Source organism: Bombina bombina, chromosome 2 (genome assembly GCF_027579735.1).
Source record: "Bombina bombina isolate aBomBom1 chromosome 2, aBomBom1.pri, whole genome shotgun sequence".
Classification (NCBI taxonomy): domain Eukaryota; kingdom Metazoa; phylum Chordata; class Amphibia; order Anura; family Bombinatoridae; genus Bombina; species Bombina bombina.
Genome location: NC_069500.1, coordinates 1007249981 through 1007267737, shown reverse-complemented (window position 1 = coordinate 1007267737; position 17757 = coordinate 1007249981). Strand labels below are relative to the sequence as shown.

Sequence of the window (17757 nt, the reverse complement as noted above, 5' to 3'; positions counted from 1 at the left end):
CCTGTAAAATAAATCCTAACATAAGTTAGAAATACACCTACACTATCAATAAATTAAATAAACTACAAATATCTAAACTGAAATACAATAAAATAAAATAAACTAAATTACAAAAAAAAACAAACACTAAATTACAAAAATAAAAAAAATTACAAGATTTTTAAGCTAATTACACCTATTCTAAGCCCCCTAATAAAATAATAAAGCCCCCCAAAATAAAAAAAATTCCCTACCCTATTCTAAATTAAAAAAAGTTCAAAGCTCTTTTACCTTACCAGCCCTTAAAAGGGCCTTTTGCGGGGCATGCCCCAAAGAAAACTGCTCTTTTGCCTGAAAAAAAAACACAATACCACCCCCCAACATTACAACCCACCACCCACATACCCCTAATCTAACCTAAACCCCCCTTAAATAAACCTAACACTACCCCCCTGAAGATCTCCCTACCTTATCTTCACCACGCCGGGCCGAACTCCTCATCCGATCCGGGTGATGTCTTTATCCAATCAGCAAAGAAGAAGTCTAAATCCCGGCGATGTCTTTATCCAAGCGGCAGCAAAGTCTTCTTCCATCCTGCAGCATCTTCCATCAAGCGGCATCTTCAATCTTCATTCTTCGCGGAGCATCCATCCCTGGCCGACGACTGAACGACGAATGAGGTACCTTTAAATTACATCATCCAAGATGGCGTCCGTCGAATTCCGATTGGCTGATAGGATTCTATCAGCCAATCGGAATTAAGGTAGAAAAATCTGATTGGCTGATTGAATCAGCCAATCAGATTCAAGTTCAATCCGATTGGCTGAACCAATCAGCCAATCAGATTGAGCTCACATTCTATTGGCTGTTCCGATCAGCCGATCAGACATCACCCGGATCGATGAGGAGTATATCAGACATCACCCGTTCGGATGAGGAGTATATCGGATCGCGCCCATCAATTCTAACAGTTTTAAATTGTGGCACCATTAAGCTAGAAATCTGTGTGACTATTTCCTGAGATTCTGCTGCTACAGAAGTAGTGTTTCTAATATCCAAAGGATCTTGACTTAGGCTAGACATATTTATACTTCTTTCCCTGTTTCTAGCTGTCATCTTTGGTGATTTGTCTTTTACTCCAATAATACATTTTCCCATAGTAGGAAAGATGAATAAAATGCTCAAGGAACACCCTTGAATTAAATACAGTGTGAAGTGTAGATTCAAGAATGTAGTACAGAGCAAAAAATAAAAAAAAGTCAATAGAAATAAAAAAAAAACTGTACAATTAATTATATATTTTACTACTTTCTTATTGTGATACAGCAGTTTAAGTGAACTGCTAAATAGATCTCAAATAATGGGAAAAATAGGATATAGTGAAAATATTACATCTATACCTAACAACTATGCATGTGACTCTATTTTGTTTTCCTTCCTTCCTTTTTTTTTCTTTCCCTTGTCCCTTTCCCCCTTTCCTCCCCCTCAGAAAATGTAAGGATGATACTGATATACCTTGATCTTTGATTTCATAAGTGCAAACTACTTTGAAATATTTATTGTCCTTAGGGAAAAAATAAATATACTATATGGAAACCTTTGGCCTTAATACTTTTCCTCAAAAAACAGCGCACTTTTGGAAGTATATTATCCTGTCAACAAGACTATAGACATTATGGTTATCTATCCTAGCTATATACACATACTCTAGGGGGCTGATTTACTAATGTGTGGGTGGGCATGATCCGCTGCTTCTTAACTCCAATTTCTGGCAAGCCTGAAGGCTCGCACGGAAACAGCTGCATACTGATGTCTACAGATTCAAGCTTGCTCCTGTTTGTCTAATGGCTCTTTTCATATGCAGGGGAGCTAAGAGTGTCTGCTCATCCTGATTTCCCAGCCCCTTTTACTGGTTGTCCCAGGCTAACTTCATCAACAATGCTAAACTGGGAGCTTCTAAGGAAGTTTTTGAAAGGTTTTATACTGAATTTTTATATCAATAGCTTTGCGTATTCTTCTTTATAGTTATATGAAAATTGGTGTATACTGTCCCTTTAATATACAAGCAGGCTAGGTTCAGCTGTCATTTACAGACAAATAGTCCAATATCTGATCCATAACTCTTTAAAAGTCAGCTGTTACCAGTTATCAGTTATTCCATAAAAAGTAGTTATTACAATGCGGGCACCTTCAATATAGTCCCTCCACATATTTTTTTAATGTAATTTTTAATCCAGACTTAGCCCAGCAGATTAATAACAAGAAACTCTCCCATAGATCTAGTATTTATAGAGAATGCACTAAAGTTCAGCACGGAAAATGTAAGACATGGAACTTTAATATCCAGCCATGAGCTTCAAGAAAGCATACCATATGTTTTATTCTTTACCCAGACTTTCAGCCATCCATTCTGAGCATACAATCTTTCATTCTCTTATCTATACAGCAAGAAACAATAGTAAAGATATTATTTCTAATCTACACTTAGTCCAACAGTTTATTAGCAAGAAACTCTCCCCTCTAATCTTTTTCTCACAAGAGCTTCTGGTGCAATGCTGAATACGGAGAGTGTATTGCTCGCAGCATTCAGCGATGTCTGTCGGATCAGGTCTGACAGACATTTGTTAAATATGCCTCAAAGTATTTATTGTCTAACAACAAAAAAGTTGTTAACATTGTTTTAAAAGGATATAGTATATGATAATGTGTTTGACTGGAAATGGCTCAAATGTGTATATATTTCTATCTATCTATCTATCTATCTATCTATCTATCTATCTATCTATATATCTTCTATCATCTATCTATCTATATTTGTATGTCTGTATGTATATATGTGTTTGTATGTGTAGATATGTATATTTGTATGTATGAACATACAGTACCATATCAGTTTAAAACACTGTTTATACATTTATTTCAATAATCTCTCTCTCCATGTAATATTTCATTTTAATATGTTTTCTTATACTTTTATTTTAGCCCTAATACTTTACTTCAGGTCTATTGTAGCTTAGTTGTGTGTTGCGCTCCACTTGTAATTTAGGCCTTATTTTTTATTCTGATCTTTTACAATGATTTGATATATTTGTTAGCCAGTTCTAAAAATATTTTAATGTAATTAACTGAATTTAATTCAGATTTTCCAGTTTATTGTAACTGCCACTTTGGTTGCTAAAGTTTAGACAATCAAGGGTTCTAAGCATTTACAAAGAGCATTTTACATGGATTATTAATCAAATAAACTATGGCTACTATATTGCTATCATAATGGTATTTCTTTCCAATGGCATGGAGAGTCCCCAAATCCATTCTAATTACTAGTGGGAATTCATCTCCTGGCCACCAGGAGGAGGCAAAGAACACCCCAACAAAGTTCTAAGTATCCTCCCACTTCCCACAATCTCCAGCCATTCTTTGCCTTGTACATCAGTAGGATGTGTGAAGATAGTGTCTAAAGAAAATCAAGTATTTAATCCTTTAATGGGTACTTTTCCCTGCAAGTAAGGATTGGGGCAATGCTGTGTTTATGTAATCCTCTTTAGTAAGAGTAATGGTGGCTATTAGCTGTTGGAGGTCGGTGAGGTAGTCCTTACTTTAACTCCAACACTTATACTAACCCCTATATAGAAAACCAGGGTTGATTTCTTGTATCTTCAGGTCCCTATCAGTGGTTGGATGAGGCTAACAGACACGGAGCTGCTGTGACTGCTCCACAGCAGAAGACCATGGATGGTAAGTTGTTTCATATTTATTCCAACAGACAATATCATGGAACATAACTGGGACATTCAAAGTCCTAGTGGGACCTGCTACCCTCAGAAGGGATTTATACTTTTAATATATATCTCCACTGTTTTGCGATATGTGTGGCTGAGCAGCTATCTGGCTTTCTGCCTGGGACAGAGATTTGCCGTTTTCATTGCTGATCACTTCTACAGTTAAGCTTAAGCTTTATGGTGTGTGGGATTTGGCTGCCCTACGAAGGTTTGTGGTCAGCTAAAGATATTCTCTTTCCCACTTTAAATCCGGCTGCCCTATGTAGGTTTGTGGATCAAAGTTTTTGCCTCTACTGAAGCATCTTTTGGGAGGAGAGGTGATGCCTTCTGTTTAGGTCCACCTGCCTTGTTCTCCCTTTCTTCCATTCTGTGTCCTCTAGCTTGGGTATTGGTTCCCACTAGTAATTAGAATGGATTTGTGGACTCTCCATGCTATTGAAAAGAAAACAAAATGTATGCTTACCTGATAAATTATTTTCTTTCCTGGCATGGAGAGTCCACGACCCACCTTTTTCTAACTTCTGCAGTAAAGCCCAAGCTTTATGGTGTGTGGGATGCGGCTGCCCTATGAAGGTTTGTGGTCAGCTAAATATATTCTTTTTCCCACTTTGAATCCCTGCACAGTCCTTTTCTACTGAATTTTAAGGTGTCTTTTGCTTGGGCCCCAGTATTTATTTGCAGTTGGTTAATATTCCCTCTTTTGAACTTTGGAGGGATCGGACGTTTATTTATGGCACAGTTAGTTTGAGTGCCTGTTAGTTGTTGCGCAGGCTATGGCCATTGGTGCTCAGGCCTTTATGCATGTCAGATTGTATCCTCCTCTACTAAAGGCCACTAATAGTGTTTTGAGGGTGTCTGCACTTATTGCCGTACATACTGTTGTATGCTCAATCCGGAGGAGACAGTCATTGTTGGCGGATGCATTAGCACAACTTTGTAATGAAAGTGCGATCAGTTATGCTGTGCGGCACTCAGTGTTAAGGAAAAGGGACGTTTAGTCCTTTCTGTTTCAGAGCCGTTACTGTTGAGCTCTAAACAGAATTGAAATCTCTCTCAATATATGTTTCCTTTTGTTTTGTTTTTTTATACTGCACCTCCGTTTGCATTGTTGGTGAGATCTGCTGATGGCGTATATATATTGGCAACATTTTGGTAATAAAGTTTATTATTACTGCATCGAACAGTGCGATTTGAGCGCATTCTTAGTTACCTAATCAAAGTTTTTGCCTCTACTGAGACTTCTTTTGGGAGGAAAGTTCTTCCAGAGGTGGTGCCTTCTGTTTAGGTCCACCTGCCTTGTTCTCCTTCTCTTCCATTCTGTGTCCTCTAGCTTGGGTATTGGTTCCCACTAGTAATTAGAATGGATTTGTGGACTCTCCATGCCATTGAAGAGAAAACAAAATGTATGCTTACCTGATAAATTATTTTCTTTCCTGGCATGGAGAGTCCAAGACCTGCCCTTTTCTAACTTTTTAGATGGCTTATATTGTTTTTTTTTTTATCATTTTCTAAACTTCAGGCACCTCTATACCTTTTGTGTCCTCTTCTATTTCCATATTCCCTCGGCCGAATGACTGAGGATTGTGGGAAGTGGGAGGATATTTAGAGCTTTGCTGGGGTGTTCTCTGCCTCCTCCTGGTGGCCAGGAGTTGAATTCCAACTAGTAATTAGAATGGATTTGTGGATTATCCATGCCAGGAAAGAAAAGAATTTATCAGGTAAGCATAAATTTAGTTTTTTTTTTTGTAAGACTACAGTTATTTTACCCATTTGCATCTATACTCAAATAATATTAATGATCATAACTGCCCCAAACTAACTAATGTACTAGTGTACTTATTACAGTATTATTCACCAGGCCAGATATATTATACATAATGATATGCTTGTATTACTTAAAATTCATTATTGGTTAGTACGTCCTAAAGAACGATGAAATGGTTTTATGAAATATTGATTTTATATAGAAGAAAATACTAATTTGTTAATAACAATAAGAACAAAAAAACTTTGTTAAATATGTGTGTGGCACAATTTTGGCACCATTAGTAATTCAAATGAGAAAAATATATTTGAAGTATATTTCCATTGATGTTTTACATGTTTTAGTATATCTGGGTGACTAGGAACAGGAAATTGTTAAACCATGACTTCATGTTTCACAGAGTATGATAACACATAGGCCAAATTCCCTTACTCTTTCATCACAATGGGTAAGACCAAGGAATACAGCTGTAATGTAAGGCAAAAAGTTGTTAAGCTTCAGAAAATGGGAAGTGGCTATAAGAAACTAGCAAAAGCATTGGGAATGTGCATTTCCACGATCAGAGCAATAATTAAGAAGTTCAAGTCAACTGGAAATGTTATGAATCAATCTGAAAAATGATTTGTGTTCACTGTCTAAACACACTGTGAAGAGGATGGTTTGAGTGTCCAAAATATCTCCAAGCATCACAGCTGGAGAATTTCAGAAGTTAATTGTGTCTTGGGGTCAGAAAGTTTTCAAAACTACAATTGGACAACACCTACATCACCACAAGTTGTTTGGAAGAGTTTCAAGAAAAAAGCCTCTACTCTCATCCAAAAACAAACTCAGGCATCTTCAGTTTGCCAGACACTATTGGAACATAAAATTGTGGATTGTGTTCTATGGTCAGATGAAACCAAAATAGAGCTTATTGCCAATAAACACCAGAGGGGGCTTTGGCACACACAGGGTGGTAGCCATATGGAAAAGTTCCTCATGCCCACAGTTAAATATGGTGGTGGCTCTTTAATATTTTGAAGACCTGGACAACTAGTTAGGATACATGGCATTATGGACTCCAATATTAAAAGATATTAAATGAACACCTGACTGCCTGTGCCAGAAAGCATAGAATGGGCAATGGTTGGATCTTCCAGCAGAACAATGATCAAAAACATGATTTACTGATCAAAAAATCAAGGTCCGGCCATGGCCATCCTATTCCCCTGACTTGAACCCCATAGAAACCTGCGTGGTGAACTGAAGAGGAGGGTCCACCAGCATTGATCTTTGAATAATCTGGAGCGATTCTGTATGGAGGAATGTTCTCAGATGCCTTGCCATGTATTCCCCAACCTCATCAGGCATTAAGGAGAAGGTTCAGAGCTGTTATCTTGACAAAAGCAGGTAGCACAAATTATTGACTAAAATGGTGCCAGCAATTGGGCCACAGATATATTTAACAAATATTATTTTTTGGTGTAAACCTGTGTTGTGTTTGCAATTGTTTGATATCAATGAGAGCAGATTATTTTTGTGTATTTATTTAACAAAAGATCAGAAGTTTAAACAATAAAGACAAATTTTCACAGCCTTGTTTGCTCATATTTAACAAGGGTGCCAATATGAATGTATATATATATATATATATATATATATATATATATATATATATATATATATATATATATATGTATGTATGTGTGTGTGTGTGAGAAAACAAAAAAAAGTGGTCATAGGTCCAGCACCAATCTGTGAGTAAACAGTCAATTTTTTCAAGTGCATGCACCCCAAAGGGTCCTGCAGTTCCTCTCAAATATAATCAAAAAGTGAACAAAATTGTAGTCAGCACTTTTTCTTCATATAAAAGCTATCTTTATTTAAGTGACATAAAGGTAAAAACGGCAATGTTTCGGGTCCACCTGACCCTTAGTCATGCCTAAGTTGCATGACTAAGTGTCAGGTAGACCCAAAACATTGGTATTTTTACATTTATGTCACTTAAATAAAGATACTTTTTTGATTGACTATATATATATATATATATATATATATATATATATATATATATATATATATATGTATATATATATATATATATATATATTTATATATATATATACATATACATACATACATGATAAAAGTAATTTAAAACATCTTTTTATTCATATTTGTCAAGGTACATGGATTTTTTTCCTCATCCTTCAAACACAACTTCTGATTTCCTGTTTGAGAAGAGTGCAAATTATTTTCATTCAGAAGAAGTGCCGAAAAGAGTAGCAGCACTCATCCCAAAAGCGAAAATCATCACCATTCTTATTGATCCTTCGGATCGGGCATACTCTTGGTACCAGGTACTTTTTTTAATGATAATTTGTAAGTCAACACATTGAGAAAATATACTCCTTAAAAGCTATAGTTTTTATTTTTTTTATGGAGTGCTATTAAATTCTAAAGCATTGTAATTTGTATACAAACCTAGTTCAAAAGAAATTGGGCAAAATTCAACCTCTCCAATTTTTACTGTCCTCACCAGCCTCTACAGCTATGCAAGTTTTTATAGTATTCTATTTTTATTTAACATTGTGATTTTTCATGTCTTTTTGTGAAAATAAAAGAAGTAGGATGAGGGTTTTTGGTTTATTTGTTTGTTTGTTTTTTTACTTTAAATGGAAGTGATAATCTCACAAATTTTAACCCCAAACTTTGTCCTGTACTCCAAAAAATATCTGTGCATCTATGTTTTCATAGTATATTGAACTGTGAAAGACTTTGAAATGTTTATAAGCAGTAGATGTTATTACATCATAAAACTGAATACTAGTTAATAAAAAATATTTTAATAATTTTTTTAATAATTACCTGACGCTCAAGGCTTAAGGTTTATTCAAGCTAAATTAGGATCAATTCCTAGTGAGGAATGCTGTGATATATTAAATAATATCTAAAAAAAAACTAACTCATGTAATTCTTTATTTTTGATTTATACATCAGTTGTTAAAGGGACATTCTGGTGAAAATTTAAATGCACATAGATGAATTACATCTTTGAATAGGAACATATTTAAATTATAAATCTATTGGCAACAATGCTTGTAGAAAAAGTTAGCCCTGTTTTAGTGTTGAAATTTTTCTCTGCACATGCATGTGAAGCATAACTAGTCTCAGTGTACAAGCATTTTAAATACTGCAGCTGCTCAGAGCACTAATGGGGCTAGTATCATGTCAGCAGTTCACAAATTGAATCATTGCCAGATGGTATAAGCACCTAAAGCTCTCTCTGTAAGTGCTGTGTTTAAAATGCTAGTGCATGGTGCATACTTAAATTCACATTTGAAACAGCTGTAGCTTTTATTAGAAGCATGTCCCTTTAATTTCACAGGCATTGATAAGGAAAATGGATGCATTATCCACTTATAAATACATTTAATTTTAGGGGGCAACTTTAAAAATCTTGCAAAAAATGTATAAATGCTCAAATAGGCACTGTTTCCTAGGGAGTGCTACGAAACTATAAAAAGAAAAATAAACTAATTGTGGATTCAATACTAAAGAGGAATAAAATAAACATAAAATAACCAGCAATAAAGATATATTGAAGGTATATGATTATATCAATAAACCCAAAGTCCAGAAAATGCTAAAAAAGAGTTTGCTCCTCTTCATACGGTCTGAGAAAACCCCTTTAGATTCTGTAAACAATAAACAAGAGAGCACCTCTGACCCCCCATAGTCAAGTTGACTTTGTACCTTACCCAATAAACATACCACACACCTTTTGTTGGGGTTGAAAGGCCCCAGCTCCTTTATTAACAACCATTAAACATAAATAACATTAACTATTATAAACAACCCAGTGCTTGCCCCCACTTATTCATCTCACAAGCCCCGCCCTAACCAGGGGAGGGGCTACCACCATTAACCAACCCCCTGTTTGCTGAAACAGGAAGTCCGAACCATCTCATAACAGGCGTAAGCCTCTAACTACCAGGGCAAGCACCCCGCCAAAGCTGCGACATCCTGCTCAGTCCAACTCTAGGGAGGGAGGGCAGGAAATTGATCCCCCCACCGTGCTGCTCCTGATTAGAATGTGTGCTGTCACTTCCTGTCCTAGGCTTATCAACCCCCTCTACAGCCCAGCCCCCTTGTCCTTTCCTTCACCCCTTGTCTTCTTCCTAGTGGGGTCACATAACCCTTCCTTCCATTCTCTCATACAGGGTTCCTACTATAGCGTAACCAGACTTCAAGAATGTATTAGAGTAACAGAAGAAACCCAAAATGGGTCACTCACATTTAGCTGAGCACTAAGTTTGAATTAGTGCTGAAAAAGCAGTCTGAATATTATAGCCTCCAGCTGGCTGTCACCAAGGGCAGATAACTGCTATTCCCTCTTAGCTGTGGGTTCAGCTTGGGCGTGTTCAGATCTCCCCAGTCTGATCACGTGACTTCTGAATCACTGATCTTTCACAAAGAGAATCCTTACTTTTGTCTCTGTGCTGTGTAAAGAGTCACTTGGAAAAAAGTATCAAACTTGAGATACACTGTAAGGAGTGAATTTGTTCCAATAGTATAAAAATACAATTTATTTTATAGTGTAAAAACAACAATTAAATTAAAAAGAAATCTTTAAAAACAGAAATGCAACTGGTTTCTCAGCTAAGTATGAGTTGTTTCCTAAGCCACCTGCTTGTTCAAACATATTGAACTTTATTTCTTCATAAACAATTTGCAATACCCAGTTAATCACTTTAGCTTCACTTATTAACATTTGACCATATAACCTTTCTGTAGTTTCTTTAATGTTTCCATTAAAAAATAAATCAGAACCTAAATCAGAATTATAATACAATGCAAAGTACTTACCTAAATGTCTATCCATATGACTATTTTCTCTAAATGTTTATCCATGTGACAATTTTAATATTGTCTTATGTTCCAAAATATGTTTTTTAAATTCTCTAGATGTTTTCCCTACAAAGATCTCTTAGCGCTTCCATGGAGCTGTATTACTTAAACATTGATTAATGGTCCTTTAAAATGCAGAAACCTTATCGCCCCTAATATGTTTAAAGCTATTAATGTTCATGCTGGTTTTACACACTGTACAATGTGTGCATGTGAACATTCTCTTTAGTTTTCTTTTGTCTCGTATATTCACTTCAAATTATCAGCTCTTTTTTTGTGCCATTTTAGGCTTATTCTCATAAGCCTATATATAATTTAAACATTATGGGCCAGATTACAAGTGGCGCTCTAACAGTTACACAAAAGCAAAAATGGGTTTATAGTGGGAGTTTGCATGTGTCGTGTTTAAAGCAAGTTGAAAGTAAACATGACAACGAGCGCAAGTTAACACACGTCTGATAGCACTACCTCAGAGCTCTGGTTAACTGTTTTGTGAAACAAAAAAGTGTCACAAAAATAACTTACTCATAATAACACTATATAATAAAAATTATTTAAAAAATATTTCTGAAAAAAGCTATAAGGGCTCAAAGATATGAGGGGGGATATGTATCAAAGCATCAACTATATTGCATTCGCGGGTGTCAATACGCTCGCCTAACATCGCCAAACATTGCGGCCGCGGATCTAAATAGGATCTCCATATTTATAAATAAAGCCGTCAAAAACATGCGCACCAAGTACGGGGTGATGAGCATCGGACTGTTGTTAACTAACAGTGATCGATGACGCTGCTATTCGTAAACTGTCAGCCCCCCACATCGCTAAAAACTAAATTAAGCTATTAACCCCTAAACTTAACAACCCCTTAACTTAAAATTAAAATTACAAGATCCCTATCTTAATATAAATTAAATCTTACCTGTACAATTAAAATAAACTAATTTTAAACTATTAATTAACCTACCTTAACTATTTTAATAAAATTAAACTACCAATTAAATAAACTAAATTACATATTTAAAAAAACCTAACCCTACTAAAATTATTTAAATATACAATTAAACCTTATTAAAAGTACTACATTACAAAAAACCCCCACTAAGTTACACAAAAAACAAACACTAACTTACAAAAAATAACAAACCAAATTATCAAAAATAAAAAAATACACCTAATCTAATAGCCCTATCAAAATAAACAAGCCCCCCCAAAATAAAAAAAAACCCTAGCCTACAATAAACTACCAATGGCCCTTAAAAGGACATTTTGTGTGGCATTGCCCCAAATATATCAGCTCTTTTACCTGTAAAAAAAAATACAAACACCCCCCCAATAGTAAAACGCACCACCCAACCAACCCCCCCAAATAAAAACCCTAACTCTAAAAAAAACCTAAGCTACCCATTGCCCTGAAAAGGGCATTTGTATGGGCATTGCCCTTAAAAGGGCATTTAGCTCTTTTACATTCCCCAGACCCTAATCTAAAAATAAAACCGACCCCAAAAAAACCTTAAAAAAACTTAACACTAACCTCCAAAGAACTTTTCAGTAGCTCTTATCCTATTGGCTGATTTGAATTTAACACTCAAATCAGCCAATAGGAATGCAAGGGAAGCCATCTTGAATCGCGTCCCTTGCATTGAAGCTTCAGTTTACAGCAGCGACCGTAAGAAGAGGAGCTCCATGTTGGATGTCTTCAGGATGGACCCGCTCCACAACGGTTGGATGAAGATAGAAGAGGCCGCCTGGATGAAGACTTCGCCGGCTGGATGAAGACTTCTTGCCGCATGGATGATGACTTCGCCGGCTGGATGGATCCTTCAAGCGCGACTTCAAGAACTGTAAGTGGATTGTCATTTTTGGGTGGGTTTTATTTTTAGATTAGGGTCTGGGCAATGTAAAAGAGCTAAAGGCCCTTTTAAGGGCAATGCCCATACAAATGCCCTTTTCAGGGCAATGGGTAGCTTATTTTTTTTTTTAGAGTTAGGGTTTTAATTTGGGGGGGTTGGTTGGGTGGTGGGTTGTACTGTTGGGGGGTGTTTGTATTTTTTTTTACAGGTAAAAGAGCTGATATCTTTGGGGCAATGCCCCACAAAAGGCCCTTTTAAGGGACATTGGTAGTTTATTGTAGGCTAGGGATTTTTTTATTTTGGGGGGGCTTTTTATTTTGATAGGGCTATTAGATTAGGTGTAATTTTTTTATTTTTGATAATTTGGTTTGTTATTTTTTGTAATTTAGTGTTTGTATTTTTGTGTAACTTAGTGTTTTGTTTTTTTGTAATTTAGTACTTTTAATAAGGTTTAATTGTATATTTAAATAATTTTAGTAGGGTTAGTTTTTTTTTTAATATGTAATTTAGTTTATTTAATTGGTAGTATTATAGCGCTGCGGAATCTGTTGGAGCTCTACAAATAACCGATAATAATAATAATAATAGTATAATCTAATTTTAGTGTAATAGTTAGGGTAAGTTAATTAATAGTTAAAAAAATGTTTATTTTAATTCTACAGGTAAGTTTTAATTTATATTAAGATAGGGATCTTGTAATTTTAATTTTAAGTTAAGGGGTTGTATACACACACAAGTATTTACTTATACATATGTATACATATATCTATATAAAAAACAACAGGGAAAGGCACTCTCACCTCCTCTACAGCATACCAGAAATCCACACTCACTGGATTTTTAAGTGTAGCAGTGTAATTCAAGTAGTTTTATACATATATATATATATATATATTGTGCAAAAAAGACAGCACTCACTGGTCTTCTATATAAATAAAAATGAATTAAGATTAAAAAACAAGGGTAAACATTTTTTAATCTTTTTTAATCTTTTGTATCATTAAAAGTTATTTTTTATTTATATAGAAGACCAGTGAGTGCTGTCTTTTTTGCACAATGGATAATATTTTTTGACGTTGCACCCTGGCAGATGCTTTAAACTACATGGTGTGCAGTTCTAACCTGGACTTTATATATATATATATATATATATATATATATATATATATATATATATATATATATATATATATATATATATATATATATATATATGTGTGTGTGTGTGTGTGTGTGTGTGTGTGCATTGGAGCCCTTTACAATGAAATAGATAAAAACATGAAAAAGCTTATTTATGCCATATTCATTTTAATAAAGTGTTATACTGTGTATTTACTGTAAATATTTCACATTCCAATGTTATGCACATAGCAGAATATGTTCTATGTATTTATAAAAAAGATATTAATATATAGATAGATAGATAGATAGATATAATCTGTCTATATTTGTGCAAAAAATATCAATATGTAGAAATATGTATTTAGAAATAAATAGAACATATTCTGCAATGTGAAGAACATTGGAATGTAAAAATATTCATATTTTCATGTTGGGTTAGCGCACTTGAGAATATCCTATTAGGGTTTGCGCATAAGCTGTGTGTTTTTCCATTTTTTTTTACTCCATTGACATCTATAGGGGATTAAGTTAACACATGCGCAATATCCTAAGTTCTCCTTTTTGCACACATCAGGTTAGCGATCTTGCAAAAACTGTTTACTTTTAACTTGTAATATGAGCACTATCTGACGCACCTAAAAAGCTTAGCAGACTTAGCGCAAGAGCAATAGTGTTAAATACTGTTCCACTTGTAATCTGGCCCTATATCTCTAAAATGATTTCAGTGTGGTCAATATTTAGATATGAATCTTACCTCAGGGGACATTTTTGCAACCTTCTCCACCTTATCATAGAGTATTTTCAATCCTCACCATTCTGTATGTATAATTCAGATGCTTCAAACAATAACCATTCTTATTGAACCATTTAGTCAATTCATTTGAACAGTTTAATCTTCAACACATAAGGTGACCTTTAGTTATTCAATTTCTCTTTGAAAGGAGAATATAAACATATAATGCAGTGTCCATTTTGAATAGATTTATAATCAATTCCTTATTTATATTAGTTTTTAATCCAAAATCAACTTCAAATGTATTCTAATTACACGTTTATTTAATATTGAAGTTATTGCTTTTACTTTCCTTTATAAAAGAGCTCAACATTTTCCTCAAGGTCAGCCTTAATCATTATGATATCATTGAACACTACACCACCTGTTGCTCTCACCAACCTCAGATGAAAACATGTATAGGTTAGAGCAAAACTAACCCCATAGCTGTTCCTTTTAATTGGAAAACAGGTATACCTCGGTCATACAGCGGGTTAGAAACCGGAGCCCCATTGTAAAGTGAAAATAGTCTTATTGTTAAACAATATAGTTAAAGTTTTTGCTTTTTTTCACTTTCTATTGTATTTAACAACATGAAAACGTGTTTGAACTAACATATATTAGTTGTGCAATAGCGCTAAGTTTTGTTTAACACTAGCATAATACAGTACAGTATTTAATTAGTATTAAATAAAAACTGTACAGTACATGTAAAATATTGAAATTTACTGCAGTAAAATTTGGCAGACTATGACACTGAGACACGGAGTGCACTGCAAAGCTGTAAACAGACCGAACTGCACATAACAAAATTGTGCCAGTCGCTTTTCTTGCATAATTACAATGAGTACAGTACTGTTTCAAAATCTTTGGAGGTTTAACTTCAGCTACATATTAGTGCTGGGTTAGTGAAGCGCTGTAAAGCGAGGTATACCTGTACAATTCTACATCATGCATAAAATAACTATTAGTAAGTCAAACAGATCCACTAGGAACCCTTATTTTGTATCATGTAGAGTTAATGATATGATAGTATTAGGATTATTTACTGATTATAGAGTTGCTATGTTACCTAACTAAACTTAATTTGATGGCCTGAAGTTGGGGTTTTACCCACCCTGTAGTTATGTCCTATACCATGGGTGCATATGTTTGCTATAATTGTATTATTTTCTTTTTCGTGGCTTCTTTCTCCTTTCGCTGTGTTTCCTCTTTTATTGTCCAGCTTTGGAACAACTAGGGATCATGTAAGGATCTGTTCCATTTATACAAAAATAGAAGTGGAAATTAAATGTCTGTCCAGTGACCCTTTAGTTGATCTCATTGTTGAATGCTATGATAGGAAAACAGCCAACAAAAAGGAAATATGTGAATATGTTTAGATTTCTGCTATCTTTTTATTTCAGCATCAAAGATCTCATGAAGATCCTGCTGCTCTACGATTTAGCTTCTATGAAGTTATTACTGCTGATCATTCAGCCTCCTCAGAAGTACAAAGCCTAAAGAGAAGATGTCTGTTGCCTGGATGTTACGCGACTCATATAGAACGATGGCTAATTTATTTTCCAGCATCACAGGTGACAAAAATGATAAATGTTTGTGTTAACTATCCATACAGACATGGCGCATACAAGTTAACATTGGTGACTTAAATAGTATAAACTGTTTTTACAAAGTAATAAAACCATTCAAATAAAGGAAATATAAATAAAAATTAAAAATAAATAATTTTCTTTGCATTTATTATTCATGAAATTGCAGTTATGTTTTGTAAAACAAATAGTATTAATATATATTGTGTACTTTATTTGTAATAATAATAGTAACAGTAGTAATAATAATAACTTACGAAATGCATTTAAAGAAATTTAAATTATGTGTAAATTAGAATGTAATTACATCACCCTGTGAAACATTTTTATCTCACTATAGAAAATATGTTATTATTCTACATGTTTAGAATATCTTCTAATAAACATGTTTTTTTTGATAATTTAAGAAATCAAAAATATAATATAAATTATTGTGTATCTCACAAGCACAGTCAATAGTGCTTCTATTTTTGCTCTCATATTACAAATCAAAAGTTATTTTTATTATCGCTCGAGCAATAGTCTAAATGTGCACCAACATCTGAATGTTGGATTGAGCAAGAATGCTTAATAATAGACTTCTTTGATGGCGATCATTGAAATTCATGCTGGATGTTACAGGAGCACTATGGTGATCGTGAGCAATAAAATCTTCACCAGTAGTGGAGTTCTTCATTTACTTCTGTGCTCTTCAATTTTATGAAAAAGTGATGGTAAACTCTCCCCTTTTTAAAATCAGATCTGGAATGTTAGTGATATTTTAGATGGAGTTTCATTTATCAGTTGTAATGAAGATACGCTATAAATTACTTTGTAATAAAGATATAAAATTCAAATACTCTGCCGCCCACTTCAAAAGTCAATTATTCTGTGAGCTAACGGTTTGAATTTTTGTCCAAACAGTGTTCTCCCCATAAGGCATTTTTGTTGTAGCTAGAGCTCTGATTGGAGCTCACAGAAAAATTGACTTTTGAAGTGGGTGGTGGAGCACGGGGTATTTGAATTTTGTATCTATATTAAAAAGTAAGTCATAGTGCATCTTAATTGCAAATGATTAATTAAACTCCATCTAAAATGAAACTAACAGTCCAGATCTGATTTTAAAAAGGGTAGAGTGTACCATCATCACTTTAAGCATTAAAGCCTTCACATATACACACATGCATACACACAAATGCATACATGCATACATAGATGCATACACATACATGCATATATAAATACACATACATATACATACATAAATACACATGCACACACATACACACACACTCACCTTTGACTCCTACACATTCTCACCCCTTGTCATATACCATAGCTATTTAAAGGGACAGTTTAGTCAAAATTAAACATATTCATGATTCAGAAGCAATTTTGCTTTGTTCATCTGGTATTTATTTGGTATTCTTTGTTGAAAGCTAAACCTAGGAAGGATCATATACTATTTTTTAAGCCCTTGAAGGCCACCTTTTAACTCAGTGCATTTTAACAGTTTTTCACAGCTAGCCAGTGCTGGTTCATGTGTAAGATATATATATATATATATATATATATATATATATATATATATATATATATATATATATATATATATATATAAATAGCAGTGTGCTCACTCCCATGGAGTTATTTATGAGTCAGCACTGATTGTCTAAAATGCAGGTTTGTCAAATGAACTGAGATAAGGGGGCAGTCTGCAGAGTCTTAGATAAAAGGTAATCACAGAGGTAAAAAGTATATTAATACAACAGTCTTGGTTATGCAGAAATGGGGACTGTGTAAAAAAGGAATTATATATCTTTTTAAACAATAAATATTTTTAAGTAGACTGTCCCATTAATTCTACTACAAAACACTATTTTCATTAGTAAATCTTTGTTTCATACATTTTAAGTCTAAATATGACTTAGATAACTTATTTCCATTGCATTTTTATGAGTTTTGTTATGCCAAAAAGAGGTACATTTTACAGCAGAATTTTAGATTGCAATTGAGCACAATACAA

General features: G+C 34.2%; 1 protein-coding gene across 1 annotated transcript in view; it reads left to right on the top strand.

Moving 5' to 3' along the window:
* Positions 1-17757, top strand: part of LOC128649980 (bifunctional heparan sulfate N-deacetylase/N-sulfotransferase 4) — a 904342-nt gene that overhangs the window by 831342 nt on the left and 55243 nt on the right. The window contains exons 9-10 of the mRNA XM_053703589.1: positions 7688-7862; positions 15567-15737. Coding sequence (XP_053559564.1) covers positions 7688-7862; positions 15567-15737 — 346 coding nt within the window. The remainder of the gene's footprint in view (positions 1-7687; positions 7863-15566; positions 15738-17757) is intronic.